The sequence below is a fragment of the Leuciscus leuciscus genome, assembly GCF_965113295.1.
Source record: "Leuciscus leuciscus genome assembly, chromosome: 1".
NCBI lineage: Eukaryota > Metazoa > Chordata > Actinopteri > Cypriniformes > Leuciscidae > Leuciscus > Leuciscus leuciscus.
In genome coordinates this window covers 16,979,826-17,003,929 of record NC_138725.1, presented here as the reverse complement: position 1 = coordinate 17,003,929, position 24,104 = coordinate 16,979,826, and the positions used below count along the sequence as shown (strand labels likewise).

The following is a 24,104-nucleotide window of genomic DNA, read 5'->3' as shown; positions in this document are numbered from 1 at the left end:
ATGATTTTTTTTTTTTTTTTTTTTTTTACACATGGCAAGTATTTTATAGATTATGAAAAAAAAGAAATTATATTTATCAGCAAATATTTCAGATTGGCTACATTCATTGTAAGGTTCAGACTCTAAGGCCTGGTTCACACCGGACGCAGAAGCGGCGCGGAATGGAAAATCACGCGCGGTCCGGCGCCTGCCTGTTCACACCAGACGCGTATTCTCCGCGGCGGTCGACAAGCGCTTCTGCTCAGTTGTTGTTTATTCAGAGCTATTTTTTTACATCATGGGTAGTAAATAACCTCATAAAATGAATACACCATGTTTCTGTAACTAAGAAGTTTGTACACTTCTTTTATTAATCCGTTGTCGAGACACACACGCAGCCAGAGAGATAATATGGTGGACAGTTTTTTTTCTTTGTTTGTTTTCATCTTTCTAGTCTGTTTAGATACACAAATATGATCGCATTTGTCACTCGCGGTATTTTAATTTGAAAATTGCTTTTATTTTGACAATTGACCGGATGTCTCGTGTTTCTTGGTGTGACTTCCTGCCGGAATGGACGCGGATCACTCGCGGTCGCGCAAAAAATAGACCAGACGCCGAAACTGGCGCTTCACGGCGCGGGCCGGCCGCGGCGCTCCGCGTCTGGTGTGAACGACACCATAGGTTAACATGGGCGCCGAAAGGAAGCGGCCTCCGTTCCGCGCCGCTTCTGCGTCCGGTGTGAACCCGGCCTAAGCTTTCAAATGACACCTATTTTGTGTTGATCAAGGCAGTAGTTTTTGAAAAATATGATAATGAATATTTTTGCAGTTTAGAGCGACTAGTCAGCACTTGTTAAGAGTGGATCAAAGTGGTTAGATGCATTACATTTTGTGTTATTCCACTTTTGAAAACGAGCACGAATGGTTCCGGGAACATTGGAAAACTCATGCATCCCGGAAAGATGAGAGACATGTTTTTTAGCCAAGTATGCATCACTTCGTTAGGAATATCTCGTGATCGACGCAATGGATTATGTTGTGTTTGGGCTCTTTGTAATCACGAGAATCTGCTGTCAATAAAGATGTTCGATTTTCCACAATTCATGCATGTTTCTTGGAGTTATGAGCTGAAACGTCACATCAATGCACCATCTATATACTTCATTGGTACGCCTGTGGAGGTTCATGTGTTAGAAGTCCATGAGGAATATCTTTAGATCTGAGTGATGGATTATGGTGAGTCTGGGCTCTTTTTTAATCATAACAATCTGCTGTAAATAATGATGTGCCATTTTCCACAATCTATGCATGCTTCAGGGAGTCATGAGCAAATCCGCCTCATCAGTATACAAGGCTCTGTGTGCGCCTTTGTGTGTGACAACTCCATTAGGAATATCTTCCGATCTGAGAGATGAATTATGCTCAGTTTGGGCTCTTTTTAACCGTGAGAGTCTGCTGTAAATAATGTTGTGCCATTTTCTACGATATGTGCATGCTTCATGCAGTTATAAGCTAAAATGCAACGCGAGTGCTTCATCAGAATGGCTACGTTCGTCTGTGTGATTGTTTTGTGTGTTAGACCTCCATGAGGAATATCTTTAGTTCTGAGTGATGGATTATGTTAAACGTCACATCAATGCACCATCCATATACTTCATTGGATGTGCGCCTGTTGAGGTTCATGTGTTAGAAGACCATGAGGAATATCTTTAGATCTGGGTGATGGATTATGGTGAGTCTGGGCTCTTAATCGTAACAATCTGCTGTAAATAATGATGTGCCATTTTTTTCCACATTTGTGTAATGTGTGCAATTCAGCATCTGTGTATGATTTACATATGAGACTCGAAGGGCTTAATGTACAAAACCTCGCTCACATTAGACAAAAGCACAAACCAAGTATGCTTGTTGTATTCTACTCATTGAGACCTTTCAAAATACATATGACACACAACAATCTGAGCTGTATGATGTATTTGACATATTTCAGCACAAAAAATGTATTTCTTACATTATGAATTTTTTTTCTTCTATTTTTCAGCAAATATCTCAGCACTACTTAAGAGTTTTTCAAATTGATTAAATCAGACTCTAAGCTTTCAAACGACACCTGTTTTGAGTTGATCAAGGTAGTAGTTTTGAAAAATATTATTATTTTTAGACTTTTTCGGTTCCTTGCCACTGTTGCCTTTGGCTTGCTCAGTTGGGGATATTTTGGGGATATTTAATTTAATTTGATCAATCAATAAATTCCTCTTGAAACAAACTTTGTTGTATTATTTTAATTTAATACTGTGAAGCTGCTTTGATACAATCTGTATTGTGAAAAGCGCTATACAAATAAACTTGACTTGACTTTTTTATTTTTATTTTTTTTACATTTAACTCACCTAAGTGTTTGCTCACCCATTGCGTTCTTACAATGGGGTAATTTTGTTGTTTAGAGTTTACACCACACACGAAAGCTTGATTTCAATCTTTGAATTAAATTGTTTTGAGAAGTTTTTTAGGTCTAACACTAGTATTCAGAAATACTACAGAAATTGTATAAAGTAATCAAATGTGACTAAATGCATAAGCTATTTATCCTGATTCATTACAATGAAAGCTATCTTTTATTGTTTTGACAACAACATTAATGACAGACATATATGGCTGCTGTCACTTTAAGAGCTAGTGCACGGATCCATTACTGTTCTGTCACATGTTTTATGAAAACCATCTCTCAGAGAGCGATCAAGTACTGAATGGTTTTAAATCGCTTGAATGTTTAAACTGGTAAGACTTAAAAAGACGTGAAAATTATCAACTTTAGTTATGATGCAATGCTGCGCCAATTGTGCAAGTGATGATTTCGTAATGTCCCGACTCCTAAACGTGAGTGTAGTATCACCGGCCTCCAGCGTGCTTGACGCTTGTCTTGTGCAACCTACGTTGAGAGACGAGAGAAAGAAGACGTGGCACCGCTATTCACTCACGCTGTTTGTGAAATTGCGCCTCAGAGAATGTTTTTAACCCACATACCGTGTTCACATTACAGCCCTTAGTTCCGTGTTCACGGACAAATGTGGGCACAGAGGCTCTCAGGTGTGATCCAATTTTTTATTTATTATACATGTTATATCACTGTCTTCGATACAATTTTATCTATCAATTTATGGTGTTTTTTGGGTATTTTTGAATTTATTTACCTCTAAAAGTACCATTTCTATGTAAATTATGGTTATTTTTATGTTATATTTAATATTTCTTTAACTACATTATATCATTCCACTAAGTTCAGAGAGCTAAATCCTAAAGATGAAGTGACTTTGGTGGCATCTGGTGTCTTATATTGGTATTAAATTAGCAAAAAACAAAACAATAATATCAATAGCCACTAGATGGCTGTAGTACTCAATTTAAAAAAATATATATCTGTGTTAGGTGAGACTATACAAAGATGCCAAAATATGCTTAGATAAATATGACCATGCTATAAGGAAAAGACAAAGTAGTAGATCATTTATCATTTATTTCAAACAAAAAACATTAAATTTCAATAACTAATTGATACCAAACGGGTAAGAATATACATAACAGTAACTAAATAAGTGTTAGCTAAGAATAAACAGGTAAGAACAAACAATAATAGTTATTTACATTATTTACATTATTCACAAGCACTTGTGGTAGTAATTGTAACCGGATGTTCTTTGCAGATATATTCTCTGCATTTTCCACATACAGTGCTGTTTTTTTTCCTAGTTGCTGTTGATGGTTTCTGAGGAGGGTTGTTTTTTCCTGTTGGAAGTACAGACATGGCACCTTTTTCTCTTGGTTGGGGGAGTTGCTGTGGATGTGCCCGGGATGTTTTCTGAGGAGGGTTGTCTGATCTGATTCAGCATCCTCAGAGAGGCCGCTCCACGGGGAACGCTCTTCCTTCTCTGAATCTGTGGAGACACCAGAGCCTTCCCGAGCTCTTCCAGGAAGATCCGCCTTCGGAAGTTCTTTCCTGCATTCCAGGCAGGAATGATTTCTGACCACAGGACGAAGGCGTTCAGGGCCGACACATCCAGCATATTGGAAAACACAACCATGGGCCAACGGTTGGATTTTCGCTTACAAGTGTAAGCAGCGACCATCTTGAATAATACACACTGAAAAAGAATAAAAGTCAAACACTATACTGACAGAAGTACATTTACATTTATTCACAAATTATAAGGAAAATTAGTAAACAATGCAAAAAAGTAGTAAAATACCTGGTCAAGGCTGTCCACTCCACCCTTAGTCTTGTTGTAATCCAGGATTACATCCGGCTTCCTCTCTTCACCTGTGCTGACTGTGGCTTCCTTGTGAACTGTGCTCATTAAGAGCACCTTTTTTTTGGGACATTAAGACACAAGTGTGTGTGTACTGGTAAACGCAAACACTGAAGAGAATTTCTCTCTGCCCCTTGTCGTCACCAGTGTTGATGGGAGCTCAGGCTTGTTCTTCCTCACCGTTCCCAGCATGCCTAGTTTCCTCTTCAGGAGCTCCTGGCCAAGGGCACACGTGATGGTGTGCCCTTGGAGACCTGCTGACATGTTGAGGACAACGCGCATTGCCAGGTTTTTTTCTCACTGTCCATCAGCCGGCTTGCCAGTATAAATTTGCATATTGTAGGCATAACTGGTCTTAGAATCACAGGCTGCCCAGATTTTGATGCCATATCTGGCTGGTTTGCTTGGCATGTACTGCTTGAAGCTACAGCGTCCTCTGAAAGGTACCAGGCATTCATCTACTGTGACTTCCTGGCCTGGGTTGTACATTAGAGGCAGACGTTCGACCCATTTGTCCCAGATTTTTTTGTATCGCAGCCAGTTTGTCGTCTCTCCAACGGGCAGGCCTTGTGTCTCGGTTGTCAAACCTGATGACCCGTGTCATGATTTCAAAGGCTTGCAGAGACATTGTAGCATGAAAAATGGCTCTCCCTGTGTCTGCATTCCACAAGCTCATTGTGGCCTCGTTGTGGGAACCAATGTTGTTTTCGTCAACGATGACGATAACGAAATGATTTCGTTGACGCACCTTTTTTTTATGACGATAACGCGACGATGACTAGCTAAAAATGGCTCTAAGGTGACTAAAACATGATGAGACGTTTTCGAGTTTTCGTTGACGAGACGAGACGGAACGAAAATGATTATAAGACTGACGTTCAAAATGCATGTCATTTCTGCCTATTTTGCGTGAAATCTGTCTGTTTTGAGCTAAAAAAGTATCAGCAATGCTGCCGCTTCCTATCATTGTTTTGGGTACGCCCACCACCCGGCTGTCGCCATGCCGCGCACCAGATTCCACACAACAACAACACCACACCTGCGGCTGCGGCTAGTCACTCACCACACATCTTCGATATGAGGCGCCGGACTGGACAAAAGCGATACGAACTGCGCGAGCGAGCGACAGTGCGCGAGAGAGACCGAGTGTGTCTGCGCGCGAGAGAGACCGAGTGTGTCCGAGCATTAGTTTAGTTGGCTAATTGGTACAAAGTAATATATAATTATTATATAACACAAATTATAACATAAATGATTATTTAACTAATTATATAATAAAGCCACAATTGCCAAAGTAAGAATGTTTTTATTCCTGGCTTTTTTGGAGTAAAACAGTGATTCCACTGTTACCACTTTATCTGTGTGTAATGTTGTAGTAGCTCAAATTGAATTGAGTTACAACACTCGAATTGCAACACTTGCTACAACCTGTCAAACCTAAGCCCATTTCCAATACTTTTTAACCTAAATTAATTTGACTTTTTTTTTTTTTTTTTTTTTTTTTATTGACTAAAACTTGACTAAAACTATCAAGTTTATAAGTGACTAAAATGTGACTAAAACTAAAAAGCATTTTCGTCCATAAGACTAAGACTAAAACTAAAAGGGCTGCCAAAAACAACACTGGTGGGAACGATAGACACCGGCCAGCAATAGCAGACCAATGTAGGCCTGTAAGTCCACCCAGTCCACCTCTTTCCATGACTCCCCATACACTCTTTTCCCCTCTAAATTTGTCATGTCAACCAGTGTCTCTTGAGTTTCCAGAGGGAAAAAAAAGCGCAAAAGCTGACCTTATGTTGTCCACACGCGAACAGGCAAATCGTGTTGGCCCAGGGGTCATCTTCATCACTTGCTCTGCAGGTGCTCTACCTGGTGTCTGGGTAGGTGCAGTAGCAGTCCACACGATTTCCCCATTTTTAGATGCATAAGTTACTTCACCAGGATCCTGTTCCTCAGAGTCTTCCCCATCGGTGTCCTCATAATCCTGGTAAAACTGACTATCTGTTTCAGATCCTTCATAATTTGATGACTCCAAACCACAGTCTGGCAGGTCTCCTTCCTCCCCACTGGATTCCAGGAGAATATCCAGGGTCTCTGCTGCACTGAACCTCTTCCTCATTGTGCTCCTTCCGAGTGAACTGATAAAATAACTGCCACTGAGGTTTAGGTAGCATATGCTGCAGAAACGTTTTGTTTTGAAGGGTGGATGATTGGATCATACCAAAAAACATGGTCAGACATTGGCTGTGAGTTTTTATAAAAAATAAATAAAAAAAGCCCAGCTCTGTCATAGGCTCATTGAATGCATTGTTTGTGTTTGTGTTTGTGTGTGTGAGTTGTTGCCATGTTGAGAATGTTGTACAGGATCAGCCCTTCATTTGTGTGTATGTTAGATATACATTGTATTGGATCTATTGATTTTTTTTGACCAAAAAAACAATAAGAATGCTCTGAATTACAGTTTTTCCCATTCATTCCAATGGGTGCCCATTTTTGTCCACGAACACAAGATAAAGGAGGGTTTTTTCACCTACTTAACATTGTAGAATCGAGTCTTTTTTTGTGTGTGTGTGTGTGTTCAGGTGGCAAACTTAGGAAAAGTAGCCAAGTCTTGTACCGCTCAGATCAAGGGAAGTATTTTTTTTTTTTTAAATAAATCAAAATTATTTTGCCCACATTTGTCCCCAACGGGGTTTGAGGACTGGTTCGATTTTATAATCTGTGTAATTAATCAAAGTGTTGAGCAAAGGTATATGTACATGTGATTTTTGTTTTGTTTTATATTTTTAACAAATTTGCAAAGATTTCAAACACATTTCTTTCATGTTATCATTATGGGGTATTGTTTGTAGAATTTTGAGGAAACTAATGAATTTAATCCATTTTGGAATAAGGCTGTGAATACTTTCTGTATATTCTCTGTAGGCATCATTGTCCGACTCCGGTTCAAAAATATAAGGCTGAACTGGCTATTGACAGTTTCTGACATTTTCACTGCGTGAGATTGTCCGGTTTTGTTACTGGTATGAGCTCTTGAAGCTCCACCCTCTTCTTGAAAGGGAGTGGGGAGCACCAGCTCATTTGCATTTAAAGGGACACACAAAAACGGTGTGTTTTTGCTCACCCCCAAAATGTGGCAATTTTAACATGCTATAAATAGTGGTCTGTGAGGTATTTTGAGCTGAACATACTTCACATACAAACTCTGAGGACACTTATTTCACCTATTGTAAAAGGGGCATAATAGGCCCCGTTTAAACAAAATTTTGGCTTTCAACAAATGTTCAGGAAAAGGTTTGAGAATTTCAGATTGATTGTCAACATCAGGTTAAACTAAATATTATTTAAGCTCTTTTATTTTAAATGTATTGTATATCTGGTGTTGAGTGAAACTTGTCAGACACAGATAATGCTTAAATTTTTTTAAATTTAACACTAGATTTTTGAGAATGTGAAATTTCAACAGAACCTGAAACAGAATGCGGCGAAATTCGCTTATTGTCCAACATTCTACTTGAGTATGAATGGAAGTCATTGGAAGGATGCCATTAATAATAACGTTTTTAGTAAAACAAATTAAACGGCAATATAAACGTTGGTGTCAAACGTTCATTTTTTTCTCTCGAATTTTGATTTACTGAAAATTAAATTAACTCTTTTTCTTTCATTTCAGACCTGATGGAAGTGAAGGAGGAGAGTGAAGAACTGAGTGAAGTGAAGGAGGAATATCAAGTCAAACCTGGAGAAAAACCTTTGAGTCGCTTAAAGACTAAAAATAATATTTTAAATAAAAGAGCACCCAAGAAATCTTTAATCTGCACTCGGTGTGGAAAGAGTTTCCCAAGCAAACATAAACTTGAGTGTCACATGAGAGTTCACACTGGAGAGAAGCCACACATATGTAATCAGTGCGGGAAGAGCTTCGCACAAAAACCAAATCTTAATCAACACATGAGGATCCACACCGGAGAGAGGCCGTACACATGCGCTCAATGTGGGAAGAGTTTTAATTCGTCAACACACCTTAAAGAACACATGAGAGCTCACACTGGAGAGAAGCGGTTCACATGTGACAAATGTGGAAAGAGATTCAGATACAAGCAAAGTCTTAATGTTCACATGAGAATCCACAGTGTAGACAATATGTTCACGTGTGGTCAATGTGGAAAGAGCTTCACAAACAAACAACATCTTGAGCTTCACGTAAGAGTTCATACAGGAGAGAGGCCGTTCACATGTGATCAGTGCGGGAATAGTTTCGCACAATCATCACAGCTTAAGAACCACAAGAGGATCCACACGGGAGAGAAGCCGTTCTCATGTGATCATTGTGAAAGGAGTTTCGCACAATCGGCACACCTTACTGCTCACATGAGGACCCACACCGGAGAGAAGCCGTTCTCATGTGATCAGTGTGGGAAAACATTTCTTGTGGCATCAAACCTGAAGAGACACCTGACAGTTCATACGAAGGAGAAGCCGCATTCATGTTCTGATTGTGGAAAGAGTTTTTCACTGCTCCTATATTTACGTGCACATCAGAAAATTCATACTGGTGTAAGAGATCATGTGTGCTTTGAGTGTGAGAAGACTTTTACTTCAGTGGGCGTTTTAAAAGTGCACCAGAAAATCCACACTGGAGAAAAACCTTACAAGTGTTCACACTGCGACAAGAGATTCTGTCAGTCGACACATCTGAAAATACATGAGAAGATCCACATCAGAGAGAACCCACACACGTGTGATCAGTGTGGAACCAGTTTCTATTTTAAAACTCACCTGAAGCGACACATGAAGATCCATGCAGTGGAGAAACCACATCACCGCAGTCTGAGATCACAGTAAGTAGTTCATCTTTATGTGCTGAGAAACAAAGTCTCTTCCGAGTAATAATAGCTTTCAAGATCCCATGGGTACTTTACATAATATTGAAAGATTAAGATTATTAATTATCCTACCCCATACCTAAACTTAAATTTTACAACAACTACCTTACTAACAATTAATAAGCAGTAAATCAGGAGTTTATTGAGGCAAATGTCATAGTTAGTGAATATCTGTTCTTAAAAACAGTGTAGACACTGGACAAAGATAAATGTTTTTAGAGCACGTGTTGACCACCTGAGTTCGCGCACACTATCAAATGGAGTATACTTTGAAAGGTTTTGTATTCGAGTCATCGACTATATTCTTAATTAAAATCGTGGTGGTGGTGGCGCAATGGATAAGACACATGCCTTTGGTGTGAGAGACCCGGGTTCGAATCCACTGTGAGACACCAATGTGTCCCTGAGCAAGACACTTAACCCCTAGTTGCTCCAGAGGCGTGCGACCTCTGACATATATAGCAATTGTAAGTCGCTTTGGATAAAAGCGTCAGCTAAAATGAATAAATGTAAATTAAAATCCTGTTAGGGAAACCAACACTTAAAATACATTCCCAGAATGTAGCCTAATTATTTTGTTCCCAAAAAAGAAACAAACAGGAACAAAATATTAACGGTAGGGGAACATTTAGTGTTCTCTAGGTTTGAACAAAATTTGTTTGTAGTTTTAAAAGTGCCTTTTTTCTTGTGTCTTTAAAATCGATATTTGTTTTCTCTCATGTGTTCATTTATGTTTGATCCCAGTATGGAGTATACTTCATAGTATACTACCGTTGTTAATGTACGGAGCTCTGTAACACAGTTCTCCTTTCTCTCAAACTAACCCTAGTGTCTCGACAAAAGCAAAAATGAATCAGCGATCATTGGAGAACAAATGAAAAACAGCTAAACTAGAGTTTAAAAGTACCAACTTCGGTACCAAGTCAGTACTGAAATTCAAAAAATGTGACGATACCAGCATTTCCCTCTAGCATTTTGAGCGCTGTTGAACGGATTCTTAAACACAATGATTGGCCATAGTGTTGACGCACTTAACATGTATGTCTGTTATTGGCTACAATGATTAACAATGACATCTTTGACACTCTTCACTGAGCACTTACATATATACACATGGGAGCATTTAAAAACAGGTGTCTATCAGCGAAACCAACTAGCAGCGGTTTATAGACGCATATCACAGACATACAGTGGGGAGAACAAGTATTTGATACACTGCCGATTTTGCAGGTCTGTAATTTTTATCATAGGTACTCTTCAACTGTGAGTGACGGAATCTAAAACAAAAATCCAGAAAATCACATTGTATGATTTTTAAGTAATTAATTTGCATTTTATTGCATGACATAAGTATTTGTTACATCAGAAAAGCAGAACTTAATATTGGGTACAGAAACCTTTGTTTGCAATTACAGAGATCATATGTTTCCTGTAGTTCTTGACCAGGTTTGCACACACTGCAGCAGGGATTTTGGCCCACTCCTCCATACAGACCTTCTCCAGATCCTTCAGGTTTCGGGGCTGTCGCTGGGCAATATAGACTTTCAGCTCCCTCCACAGATTTTCTATTGGGTTCAGGTCTGGAGACTGGCTAGGCCACTCCAGGACCTTGAGATGCTTCTTACAGAGCCACTCCTTAGTTGCCCTGATTTTCGGGTCGTTGTCATGCTGGAAGACTCAGCCACGACCCATCTTCAATGCTCTTACTGAGGGAAGGAGGTTGTTGGCCAAGATCTCGCGATACATGGCCCCATCCATCCTCCCCTCAATATGCTGCAGTCGTCCTGTCCCCTTTGCAGAAAAGCATCCCCAAAGAATGATGTTTCCACCTCCATGCTTCACGGTTGAGATGGTGTTCTTAGGGTTGTACTCATCCTTCTTCTTCCTCCAAACACGGCGAGTGGAGTTTAGACCAAAAAGCTCTATTTTTGTCTCATCAGACCACATGACCTTCTCCCATTCCTCCTCTGGATCATCCAGATGGTCATTGGCAAACTTCAGACGGGCCTGGACATTAGCTGGCTTGAGCAGGGGGACCTTGCGTGCGTTGCAGGATTTTAATCCATGACGGCGTAGTGTGTTACAAATGGTTTTCTTTGAGACTGTGGTCCCAGCTCTCTTCAGGTCATTGACCAGGTCCTGCCGTGTAGTTCTGGGCTGATCCCTCACCTTCCTCATGATCATTGATGCCCCACGAGGTGAGATCTTGCATGGTGCCTCAGACTGAGGGAGATTGACCGTCATCTTGAACTTCTTCCATTTTCTAATAATTGTGCCAACAGTTGTTGCCGTCTCACCAAGCTGCTTGCCTATTGTCCTGTAGCCCATCCCAGCCTTGTGCAGGTCTACAATTTTACCCCTGATGTCCTTACACAGCTCTCTGGTCTTGGCCATTGTGGAGAGGTTGGAGTCTGTTTGATTGAGTGTGTGGACAGGTGTCTTTTATACAGGTAACTAGTTCAAACAGGTGCAGTTAATACAGATAATGAGTGAAGAACAGGAGGGCTTCTTAAAGAAAAACTTACAGGTCTGTGAGAGCCGGAATTCTTACTGGTTGGTAGGTGATCAAATACTTATGTCATGCAATAAAATGCAAATTAATTATTTAAAAATCACACAATGTGATTTTCTGGACAGTTGAAGTGTACATATGATAAAAATTACAGACCTCTACATGCTTTGTAAGTGGGAAAACCTGCAAAATCGGCAGTGTATCAAATACTTGTTCTCCCCACTGTATGCGTGTCAACACAATGGCCAATCACAGACATATATGTTGAGCGTGTCAACACAATGACCAATCAGAGGTGTTTAGGAATCTGTTCGACAGTGCTCAAAATGCTAGAGGGAAATGCTGGTATCGTCACATTTTTCTTATTTCTGTACCAAGTCGGTACTTTTGACAACTCCAAGCTGAACTTTGTGATATACATTTTTGTAACAATCATTCAGAAAGTGAAAGCATATTATACAGTGAAAATGGCTTCAGCAGGTGAAGATTATTAAATTTGTTCCGTATGCTGTGAAATCTTCAAAGGATCCTGTTATTTTATCCTGTAGTCACAGTGTCTGTAATGAGTGTCTTACACCGTTCTGGAGAACCAAGATAACTCAGGAGTGTCCTTTCTGCAGGAAACCTTCAAAAGATATTCCTCCAGATAATCTGGCATTAAAAAAGTCGTCGCTGAAGGAGAGAAACGAGAGGCATTCATCAGGGTCTGAGGAGATCTGCACTTTACACACTGAGAAACTCAAACTCTTCTGTCTGGAGGACAAACAGCCTGTGTGTTTAGTGTGCAGAGATTCAAAAGTACACGACAATCATAAATTCAGACCCATCGGTGAAGTGGTTTCATCATATAAGGTAAGAAAGATGTCTTCACATGCAAAGATCAATAATTAGTCATAAACTCATATCACATTCATGCACTCAATATTTACTCAACTTAATATGGCATACTGTACTGTGAAAGTATTTGGCACCATCCTGATTTCTGTTTTTGTGTCTCATACTGAATAATTGTAGATCTTCAAACAAAAAAACAACATAAAACACAGAATACAGTTTAACACAGCGATTTCAAACTCAATTCCTGGAGGGCCACAGCTCTGCACAGTTTAGCTTGATTAGAGTTGGAGCAAAACTGCAGAGCCCTCCAGTAATTGAGTTTGAGACCAGTAGTTTAACACCTATCACATATGTGAAAAAGGAATTGCCCCCTTTAGCAGCTGAATGCTTGTGATAATGACTCAAAATTACACATCATTATTTACAGCAGATGCTTACGATTAAAGTGAGTCCAAACTCAACATAATCCATCACTCAGATCTAAAGATATTCCTCATGGAGTTCTAATACAAAAAATCCCACAGGCGCACGTAGCCAAGAATACTGATATACTGATGAGGCACTCGCGTTGTGTTTTAGATTATAACTGCATGAAGCATGCACAGATCATAGAAAATGTCACATCATTATTTACAGCAGACTCTCACGATTAAAAAGAGCCAAACTCAGCATAATTCATCTCTCAGATCTAAAGATATTCCTCATGAAGTTGTCACTTCACCAAAAAATAATTTTCCCCCTACCGTATCTCCTTCCTGAGTTATTGCATGTCTAACAAGAAAGAAATGCAAAATTATAATACAAATTATATATATATATATATTTTGTCTTTTATCAGCAGTTTCTCAGCATGAAAATGTCCAAATGTAATTTATATTTCTAAAAATTTTGAAGTGTTCTATCAAACGATACCTACCTTTTGACTCTCTTTGTCATAGTTTTGGAGTTAACGAGTGTTTAGTGTTGTGTGTGTGTGTGTCACTCAGAAAAAAAACAACTCTAAAAATGCCCTCAGGGCTTAAGGGGTTAAAAGTTCCTGCATGTAACTACAGCTTTAGTTAATTCCTATAAATACACTGTTGACCTTCCCCTACCCCTTAACCCATCCTTAAACCTACCCATACCACCGAACCCGTATTAACCTTACCTATAAATATATATATATATAGATGTACAAACTGCATTAACAGTCACTGTTTAGGACTGAACACAGCATTTGCTTACACGTGTGTGTGTGTGTGTGTGTGTGTGTGTGTGTGTGTGTGTGTGTGTGTGTGTGTGTGTGTGTGTGTGTGTGTGTGTGTGTTTCGAAAAGTTTCCATCATTCAGCAGTTTTAAGTATTGAATACAGCCGTGGCCAAAAGTTTTGAAAATGGCACAAATATACATTTTCACAAAGTCTGCTGCTTTAGTGTGTTTTTTTTTTTTTTTTTTTTTTTGTCAGATGTTACTATGCTGTACGGAAGTATAGCAATTACAAGCATTTAATACGTGTCAAAGGCTTTTATTGACAATTACATTCAGTTTATGCAAAAAGTCAATATTTGCAGAAAAAGACCTCGCCCTGGCATGCTGTCAATCAACTCCTGGGCCACATCCTGACTGATGGCAGCCCCTTCTTGCATAATAAATGCTTAGAGTTTGTCAGAATTTGTGAGTTTTTGTTTGTCCACCCGCCTCTTGAGGATTGACCACAAGATCTCAGTGGGATTAAGGTCTTGGGAGAGCATTTTCACATTTGGCTCCAAAACTCTGGAATAGTCTTCCTGATACTGTTCGTTGTTCAGACTCGCTCTCCCAGTTTAAAACTAGATTAAAGTCGCATCTCTTCAGCCAGGCATTCATATAATCCTACAGTTCAAACTACAATCCGGCCTCTAGCTCATAAATGCCAGAGGAGAACTGGCCCCCGACTGAGCCTGGGTTCTCCCAAGGTTTTTTTTTTTCTCCATTAGGTCACCTGATGGAGTTTTAGGACACCATTAGGTCACTTGATGGAGATTTTCGGTTCTTTGCCACTGTTGCCTTTGGCTTGCTCAGTTGGGGATATTTTGGGGATATTTAATTTAATTTTATCAATCAATAAATTCCTCTTGAAACAAACTTTGTTGTATTATTTTAATTTAATACTGTGAAGCTGCTTTGATACAATCTGTATTGTGAAAAGCGCTATACAAATAAACTTGACTTGACTTGACTTGACTTGGGAGTTTCCTGGCCATGGACCCAAAATTTGTTTTTTGTTCCCCATGCCACTAACTTATCACTTTTGCCTTAGGGCAAGATGCTCCATCATGCTGGAATAGGCATTGTTCGTCACTAAACTGATCTTGGATGGTTGGGTAAAGTTGCTCTCGGAGGATGTTTTTGTACCATTCTTTATTCATGGCTGTGTTCTTAGGCAAGGCACTTTTATTTCTAGAGCACATTTAAAACAGCCACTGCTACTGCTGACCAAAGTGCTGTACAATCTAACAACTTTAGACCATAAAATACATAAACACAGGAATACACACAAATTTATTTAATTACATTGAACCAAAAGCCAGATGTGGAGCAGCAACAGAAAAGACACGATGACCTTTTAACTTCAAGCGAGATCGTGACACAGTCAGCATCAACCTGTTTGAAGACATTAAGGGCCTAGAACATTTCATTTTCATCTGTAATGTAGTGGCCATTTAATCCCTTATACACATACAACAAAACCTTGAACTTAACACGGTATTTGACCGGCAACCAATGAAGCAAAGCCAGAACAGGCGAAACATGTTCCCTCTTTCTAGTTCCAGTAAGAAGCCTGGCGACAGCGTTTTGTACCAATTGAAGGTTGGATAAGGAGGACTTGGCCACACCAAGGTACAGTGTGTTACAATAATCCAGCCTGGAGGGAATAAATGCATGAATCACTGTCTCCAGATCTTTTACTGGTAAAAACACTTTCAATTTCGCAATGGATCTGAGATGATAAAAGTTACTCTTCACTACTGAATTGATCCAGTGGCACAATTGTGAGTGAGCCCACTACCTTGGCTGAGAAGCAACCCCACACATGAATGGTCTTAGGATGCTTTACTCTTGGCATGACACAGGACTAATGGTAGGGCTCACATTTTCCTCTCCGGACACAATCGGAAAGGGGATTCATTAGAGAAAATGACTTTAGCCCAGTCTTCAGCAGTCCAATCCCCGTACCTTTTGCAAAATATCAGTCTGTCCCTGATGTTTTTTCCTGGAGAGAGGTGGCTTCTTTTCTGCTCTTCTTGACACCAGGTCATCCTCCGAAAGTCTTCGCCTTACTCCTACACCCCAATCTTTGCCCCAATCCCGCATCTTAATCAACTGTAGGAGTTGGTCCTGGCGCTTGCTGGACTTTCTTGGGCGCCCTGAAGCCTTGCAGGAACCATGGTTAACGGAGGAATAACAATGATTTCAAGCACCAACCTCCTTTTAAAGCTTCCAGTCTGTTATTCCAACTCAATCAGCATGATAGAGCGATCTCCAGCCTTGTCCTCGTCTGGGTTAACGAGAGAATCACTGACGTGATGTCAGCTGGTCCTTGGCAGGGCTGAAATGTAGTGGAAATGTTTTCTGGGGATTAAGTTCATTTTCATGGCAAAGAGAGACTTTGCAATTATAATTTATCTGATCACTCTTCATAACATTCTGGAGTATATGCAAATTGCCATCATAAATATGAGTATTAAAAAACATGAAGACATTACTCTGTCTTTGGTCTCTATACACTGGCTTCCTGTCATGGTGCAAAGGACCCTAAGTTGATTTTACTCCGAACCATCCCTTTAATAGTACTCAGTACTTAAATATACAAGACTGTAACAATGACACCTTAAAATAAAGTGCAACCATATATTGTTTATGGTAAATGGACTGCATTTATATAGCGCTTTCACAGACCTATGGCCACCGAAGCACTTTACATATAGCCTCACATTCACTCACACACCGATGGCGGTGTCAGCCATGCAAGGCGCCATCCAGCTCGTCGGGAGCAGCTGGGGTTAGGTGTCTTGCTCATGGACACCTCGACACTTGGTCAGGTGGAACCAGGGATTGAACCACCAACCTTCTGGTTTGTAGACAACCTACATGAATCACTGAGCCACTGCTGTTTATATTGTATTATATTATGTATTTTAACTATTTTGTTCAAGAAAACCATATGGTGACTTGCTTTTGATTATTTGTTTGAACCAATTATTATTTCCTCATTACTATTTTATATGTAATAATAATAATATAAATTTTTGCTTGAGTATATTACTTGATTACCAAAATAACCGAAATCAAGATGGGGGCAAATACTTTCACAGCATTATGTGACCATAATACTGTATTGTCTTATCTTCTTGTCTTCACTGTAATCTGTTGTTTTATGTATTTTTAATGTATTCTTTGTTTAATTCTAGGAGGAGCTCAATACAGCACTGAAGTCCTTACAAGAGAAACTTCAACGCAATGAAAAAAAGAAAGGAGAGTTTGAGAAAAGAGTTCAACACATCAAGGTGAGGAAACCGAAACGAGAGTCAATTTCATCACAGCGGTAGGATCACTTTATACAGTTATGATTTGATATATTTGATATAATGAATTCCAGTTTATTATTTCTGTAAATGACAAGTAGCGATCTGCTTCTGAATCCGTTATATGTCGGGTATCCAAGTTTATCTTGAATATGAATGATGTGAAGGGTTGATGTGTGTCGATTGAGATGATTGAAGTGAATGCGATGTGATTTCAGTCTCAAGCCGAGCACACAGAGCGTCAGATTAAACAGCAGTTTGAGAAGCTTCATCAGTTTCTCAGAGATGAAGAAGAAGCTACAGTCACTGCACTGAGGGAGGAAGAGGAGCAGAAGAAGCAGATGATGAAGGAGAAGCTGGAGGAGATGAACGCACACATCTCAGCTCTTTCACACACAATCAGAGACATGGAGGAGATGATGAAAGCCAATGATGTCTGTTTTCTGAAGGTCTGATTTCAGATCATCGGTTGATTATTGGTTCATTGATTTGAGTTCTTGATGATAAAGGGTGTGTTTGTTCTGCAGGAGTTTCCAGTCTCAATGGAAAGGTGAGTGATCTGCTCCTGTCTCTGGTCTCTCTGGTTCTGCCACTGCCATTGCACTGCAGTTCTGACTCCTGAATGTTCTTCCAGAGTCCAGATCTCCCAGCCGGATCCACAGATGCCTTCTGGAGCTTTGATTCATGTGCCGCGATACTTGGGCAACCTGCCGTTCAGAGTCTGGAAGAAGATGCAGGACATCGTCCAAAACAGTGAGTCTGACTGCAGGAGATCAGAGCTGGAAATGATGGATGGGTGGAGAGTTAAAGATTTTAGCATTATGTGTGAATTACCATATGAGCTACAGCACCAAAATGAGCCGTAAACAAGAAAAGAACTTGACATATACAGTTAGGGTGATAAAGCAGATCTCTACAATTCAGTTTTGATTGATTGTGTCAATATCAGTTTATCAAGTGCATCTTTACTATAACAACTGAGGAATGTGTCAGATGTGTTTGATCAACAGAACGAGTGTCATAATTCATAATAATCTGTGTTGGGTTCTCTCTTGATCAGAATAAAAGCATCTGTTGATTGTGTCTCATCAGCTCCTGTGATTTTGGATCCAAACACTGCAAATCCAGATCTCGTCCTGTCTGATGATCGGACCAGTTTGAGAAACAGTGCGAACAATAAACCCGTTCCTGGTAATCCAGAGAGGTTTAACTTTGGTCCCTGTGTTGTGGGTTCAGAGGGATTTAACTCAAGAACACACTGCTGGGATGTGGAGATTAAAGAGGACTCTTGGAGTAACTACAGCATCAAACCAGAGGAAGGGACGTGACTTCAAATCACTGATGTCTGGAGTGTGTGGTATAATCAGTACGGATGGACTTTAGTTTCTAATGTTTCTGATAATCAGAAGCTTGATCCTGTAAGAGTGTATCTGGACTATGACAGTGATTAACACACATCTACACACATTCACAACCACCAAGACTCACTGAAATCTCAGACCGAGATCAACTAATATTGATAATCCCTCGAACTGTTTTTTTTATTTTATTTTTTATAATATATGTGATGTGATTTCAGTGCCATTTTCATAGTGAAAGCTTAAATGTTTTGGCATGAGAAAGTAATGAAATAGTTTTTTTTTTCTCTCAACAAAATAGATCAAAATGAAGCCAAAATACATGAATAAACTGATCTATATAAACACTTGCTAATGTAGAATTACTCCTCAGTGCCTGTTAGCAGCTTTACTGACATCTAGAGGTCATCTAGAGCAACTGACTCAAAACATCAATAGCTTCATTACAACATGACCGTCAACAATAAGAAACGATCCTAAAAAAAAGGGCTCTCCATCCTAATTGTTTATTTCAAATACTAAATTAAATAATCTTTTTTTACAGAGGAAATTCAGTACATTTCAGATTTTTATTAGAAGTGTGACGTTCCATTAAAATGCACTCACGCCAAATGTAAATTTTTCCAGTTATTTAACTGAATAGGCGTGTCGCTGAAAATAAAGGCAATCTTCATCATTTTCATGTGCAGAGTTGGAAATGTATCCCTTAGTCTCCGTCCCATCAGAGGCTCTGCCAGGCTCACTCCAGTTGATGCGATACTGAGTCTTTTTGCGTTAGGATGGCTTTTTCTGAGTGGACTGCTCGTTCTGCAAGTCCATTGCTCGAGGGATGATGCAATCTTGAAGTTACATGCTCAAACATGTAACACATGGCTCGATGACTGGAATGTTTTTCTCCTGAATTGCGGCTCATTATCCGAAACGACTACTTCTGGGATGCCGAATCGTGCAAGTGTTGCTTTGAGCTTGATGAGAACTTGTTCAGCTGTTGTGTTAAGCGTAAGTAGGATTTCCAAAATATCTGGAGTAATAGTCCGAGAGTACAATGTAGTGTTTTCTCTTTGAGCTCCCATAAATCTACACCCAGGCGCTGCCATGGTCTATTGGGTAAGGGAGTTGGAAGTTTGCAGAAGAATTTGCACTTTTCAATTTTCTGTTTTTCGTTCAGAGTCCTGGCCACCATACAGGAAAATAATGCAATTAATAATAACTTCAAAAGTAATAAAGTTTGTTTCAGCTGTACGGCACATCTGGATGAAAATAGGGTCATAGTCCAGCTCAAGTAAGTTCAGTGATAGTTCATTTTTGTTGTACAACCCCATTTCCAGAAAAGTTGGGACATACTGTAAAATGCAATCAAATTCCCAATCTGGGATTTGTTAATTCTCTTTTTTTTTAACTGTCCAAAGTACAAAGAAAAGTTGTATTTTGTAAATATAAACAAATTGGCTGCAACACACTACAAAAAAGTTGGCACAGAGGCAGAAAAAAAAAAGTGAAAAGATTATCCAAGTTATATTATCCAACTCATTTCCACAATGAGCAGGTGAATTGGTAATCGTTGAGGGTATTGTGATTGGGCGTAAAAAATCTTCAAAAAACACACGTCTGATTCGAGTTCATTTTGCAATGAGACATCGCACGCTGTTGTTCACGCTGCAGTTTATCAGCAGCAGTTCTGGTTTTTAGTTTGGTTTCTTTAGTATGTCTGTGTCGTCTTAAGTTTCACTTTCATGGACTTTAAGGTAGTATTTTATTGGTTCCTGTTTTTCCTTTGTTCTGTTCCTGCTATTCTTTTGCCATCATGGTAACTAGATGATTTGACATTCTGTTCACATGCTGGGTCCGAAATCAAATACTTCTCTGTAATATAGTATGAGAAAAACAGTACACCAACAGAGTAGTCCGAATGCATATTCCCCAGATGACCTGCTACTTCAGGTCCTGCAAATTCTTTAAGTTTTCCAGCATCTTGTTATTTTATTTTGTGAACTTTATATACAGCACTGTGACAGCCACAAGCAGAATAATTGCACTCAAAGAAAAGTGCATAAAATATATACAATATGAACATATTAATATAAATTCATATAAAATATTACCATGATTTAAAAAAATATATATTTTCTAAAATATATTATTTTTATATTTTACAGAAATTTCCTTAAACCCTAAAACACAATGCAATGAGCTATATATATATATATATATATATATATATATATATACATAGAGAGAGAGAGAGAGAGAGAAAGAGAGAATACTTTTTGAATTATTATTAATAAAGAATGTATGTGTATTCAAAGCAAAGATTTTTGTTTGTTTAAATATAGTTTATTACAGAATAAACATAAAACAAAGAGTTGTCCAATAATAGGCTAATTAATCAAGGATATGTGTTTGTCAAGTACTAAATAGTCCTATACTGAAATATATTTAAATTTCATCAGCAATTCAATAAAAGTAAGTTAATGTTAAATTTGTATTTTAAAAGGTTGCGTTATGTTTATAGGGCAGTGCAGGGGGTAAAATATTCTTCTTCTCACATATCCATCTAGAAATACGATCACATAAATAAGAATACCACAATGAATTAGCACTTTGAACACAGTTCTGTCCTATATATCCACCTGGAGACTTCAAGAACCTGAAACTACAGATCAACATTAGATGTTCAGTGCTGCTTGCTGTGTGATATGATACTGGCAGTGAGAATCATTTATTAGATAATAATCAGTTCAGTGATTTCTCACCTAGAGTTCAGTGCGCTGCCATCAACCCATTTCCATTTGCCCTCCACTTGACTCAGACCAATCCAGACTCCAACATTACCAGTCCAGAATACACTCTTGTTAACAAACTCCTAGGAATGTTACACCACAGCACATTTATACTATAAACAGACAATATCAGCTAAATGCACATATACATGAACTCTTTCATACTCACTAGTTCATTTCCGTTGTTTATGATGACCAGATCTGCTCCTCTGTCTCTACAGTCTCTTCTGCTCTCATTCCAGGTCTTCGACTCAGAGGAAAAGAAGTAAAGACTGGACTGATAGAAAGTCCATCCATCTACAGTATAAACACAACCAGTTCAACTAGCTCTTTATTTCAATCTTCTCTAAGCTGAATAAGTTACAGAATGTCTATTTACACTAAGTTACACCAATATCTTTGTGAACTGGTCTATTCTGATCAGTTACACTTAGTGCAAAGAAATTACTTTTATTGTGCCATTTGAAATTACTATTTAACAGCATCTTATGCAAATATCCAACAAGTTGTATGATCACATGTAGCAGTTTTCCAAATTAGATTGGTCAAGTTGTTCCTTTGGATTTTAAAATTGACTTGCATGTCTTTTTAAGTTAATTTAAATTAGATTTAAGTTAAATTAAATTAAATTTAAGTTAAATTAAATTAAATTTAAGTTAAATTAAATTAAATTTAAGTTAAATTAAATTAAATTTAAGTTAAATTAAATTAAATTTAAATAGGTTAATTTATATTTATTTGTATTTAAGTCACTTAAACCAAACACAACAGGAATACACATACAACTAGTAGACTATATGGCAAGTACACGTCATTTTACACTTTAAATGTTTTTTACATTATGGTTTATTTAGTAGAAACTTTTCATGTGGTCCATATTATGTGTACTAGAAATACACCTGCTTATGAATACTAACCATATCATATTCCTGCTATGTAGCATCTACTAAAATGACCAGAGATACGCACCCATGTTACCAAGACTCATCTGAAGATAGTTTTTCTCCCACTTTAGCTGGTCTCTCTCTCTCGTCAGATTCTCATTGATGAATATGAGCTGGTTTCTCTCACTGGTGAGGTTGTCGTTCTTGGATATGAATGTGACACACAGCACTATGACTGCGGTCAGCAAAAGAACACACAGCAGTATCAAACACACAGCAACTGCTCTGAAGCTTCTGGTCTTCACACCGTCAGCTCCTGGAGATCAACAAATCCTTATACTCTTCAATCACTTCAAATAGCGTGTAGTAAATAGTAGCAGTATGTGATGAAAGGTATTCTTAATAATCTCAGTACCTGTGAGTTCAGATGACTGGATTCTCGTTGCGTTACAGTCCGCGGTCTCTCTTTCAAATGTACCTCTTGTAACATCAACATTTTCATAGATATTATCAATGCTTTTCGCATGTTCTCTGTACATTTCCCAAGTTTTTCTATATTTCCATTTACACTTTCAGAGAGTTTCGGTGTCAAGATGCCAACAAACAGTTTCTCTCCTGTGTTGTGTTCCTCATCTGTGTTTGTGTAGCCAGTGTTTATGCAGAAAGGAACTGTTTTTGAGGAACATGTATGCGTAAAGGAACTTTACAACTCACCGCAGAAATATCTGTTTGTGTTCATTTATTTCAGTTCAAATGCATGTTACACCACACAATCACTCATTTTCACCGTGGCTGGTGTTGGGAAACATGTTGAAATGTTCAGGTTATTATTGATAGTGATTGGAAGATTGGGTCATTTTAATAACTCTCTCGTACAATCGCGTTCGTCAAAATGAATGTATCTTTATTCAAGTAAGGTCCTTCATTTGAGAGGCGTTAAATGTTATATTTTCAACAGCCAAATGCCCTGAAAATGTCCTCCTACGAAATAATGCTCATATTCCGAATTAGGAAATCATTATAATATATCCAAAGATAATTTATGAGGAAAAGTATTACTTACATTTGGATAGATGCTGAAACATAAAAATTATTACGTATTTACAGCAAAAAAAAAAACTTAAAATATTTACAAATATTTTTTTATCATAGAGACATTATTAAAATTGTATAGATAAATTGTTAACCTTAGTATAACCATTTTGAAGAGAATATAAAAAATAAAAACGTAACGAAAAATTACGTTTTTAGTAACAATATACCATTAAAAATTTGCCACTAAGCCCACTCCAACATTTAAACATACCCATAATAATTTATAAAAAATATGTAGAGTTATAAAGAAACATAACAGACAAGTGTAATCACAAAAAAATTTATTTATTACAAAAATGTCAAAGCAGTATCAAAAGCAGTTCGAATGATAATGTGTTTTTATTAGACCTGATGGACGTGAACAAGAAAAGAAAAACAGAAGCCAAAAAAGTTCACACTGGGAAGAAGCGGCTCAGCTTTCACTCTAAAATCACTTCTGCTTCTCATTCTGGAGAAAGACCATTTAACTGTGATCAGTGCGGTAAACAGTTTCATTGGGCGTCAGTCCTGAAGAAACACCTGAAGATTCACACAAAGGAGAAGATTCATTCGTAATATTACAGCAGAAAAGACACGGCGGTGTGAGTTTCAGTGCTAGAAGTCCTTTACTATAGAAGATGAAGTGAAAGAGCACCAGAAAATTCACACTGGAAAAAAACAACATTAAAAATATTTAACGGATAATGCGTTTTTACTGTCACCCTTGGGCTTGCCTTACATTCACGCAAATAAACCATTCAAGCGTGACAAGACAAAAGAGAATGTGCTGTCTGTGAATGTCCTGTTTAACAAGATTGTTTCATTTTAACAAGATTACATTGCAAATGACTGGAAAAAAACCTTTGGTTTTATTTTTTCAGTTTGTTGACTGTTTTTACGGACTCTTTTTTAAAAAAGCACCAATGCAAACATTTTCTTTA

General features: G+C 38.4%; 2 protein-coding genes across 2 annotated transcripts in view; one reads left to right on the top strand and one right to left on the bottom strand.

Moving 5' to 3' along the window:
- The window catches only part of LOC309498623 (uncharacterized protein), a 28,476-nt gene extending 8,700 nt beyond the window's left edge, over positions 1 to 19,776 (top strand). The window contains exons 2-8 of the mRNA XM_082169454.1: positions 7,962 to 9,129; positions 12,307 to 12,538; positions 16,954 to 17,049; positions 17,286 to 17,516; positions 17,595 to 17,617; positions 17,702 to 17,820; positions 18,160 to 19,776. Of these exons, the coding sequence (XP_082025580.1) occupies positions 7,962 to 9,129; positions 12,307 to 12,538; positions 16,954 to 17,049; positions 17,286 to 17,516; positions 17,595 to 17,617; positions 17,702 to 17,820; positions 18,160 to 18,395 (2,105 nt within the window). The 3' untranslated portion in view covers positions 18,396 to 19,776. The remainder of the gene's footprint in view (positions 1 to 7,961; positions 9,130 to 12,306; positions 12,539 to 16,953; positions 17,050 to 17,285; positions 17,517 to 17,594; positions 17,618 to 17,701; positions 17,821 to 18,159) is intronic.
- A 1,168-nt stretch (positions 19,777 to 20,944) lies between these two features.
- LOC309502359 (uncharacterized protein) lies at positions 20,945 to 22,717 on the bottom strand. Its single transcript, XM_082174746.1, has 4 exons — positions 22,505 to 22,717; positions 22,175 to 22,405; positions 21,375 to 21,502; positions 20,945 to 21,288 (listed from the first exon to the last, which is right to left on the bottom strand). Exons 1-4 carry the CDS (start codon positions 22,626 to 22,628, stop codon positions 21,175 to 21,177), a joined length of 597 nt encoding a protein of 198 aa, XP_082030872.1. The 5' UTR covers positions 22,629 to 22,717; the 3' UTR covers positions 20,945 to 21,174.
- Between the last annotated feature and the right edge of the window lie 1,387 nt (positions 22,718 to 24,104).

Excerpts from the sequence above, each read along its gene's own strand:
- LOC309502359 (XM_082174746.1), bottom strand. The coding sequence starts at position 22,628 with ATGTACAGAGAACATGCGAAAAGCATTGATAATATCTATGAAAATGTT. Across the intron at positions 22,406-22,504 it reads CCAGTCATCTGAACTCACAG|GAGCTGACGGTGTGAAGACC; the intron begins GTACTGAGATTA and ends GTTGATCTCCAG. Across the intron at positions 21,503-22,174 it reads GATGAGTCTTGGTAACATGG|ATGGATGGACTTTCTATCAG; the intron begins GTGCGTATCTCT and ends TTTATACTGTAG.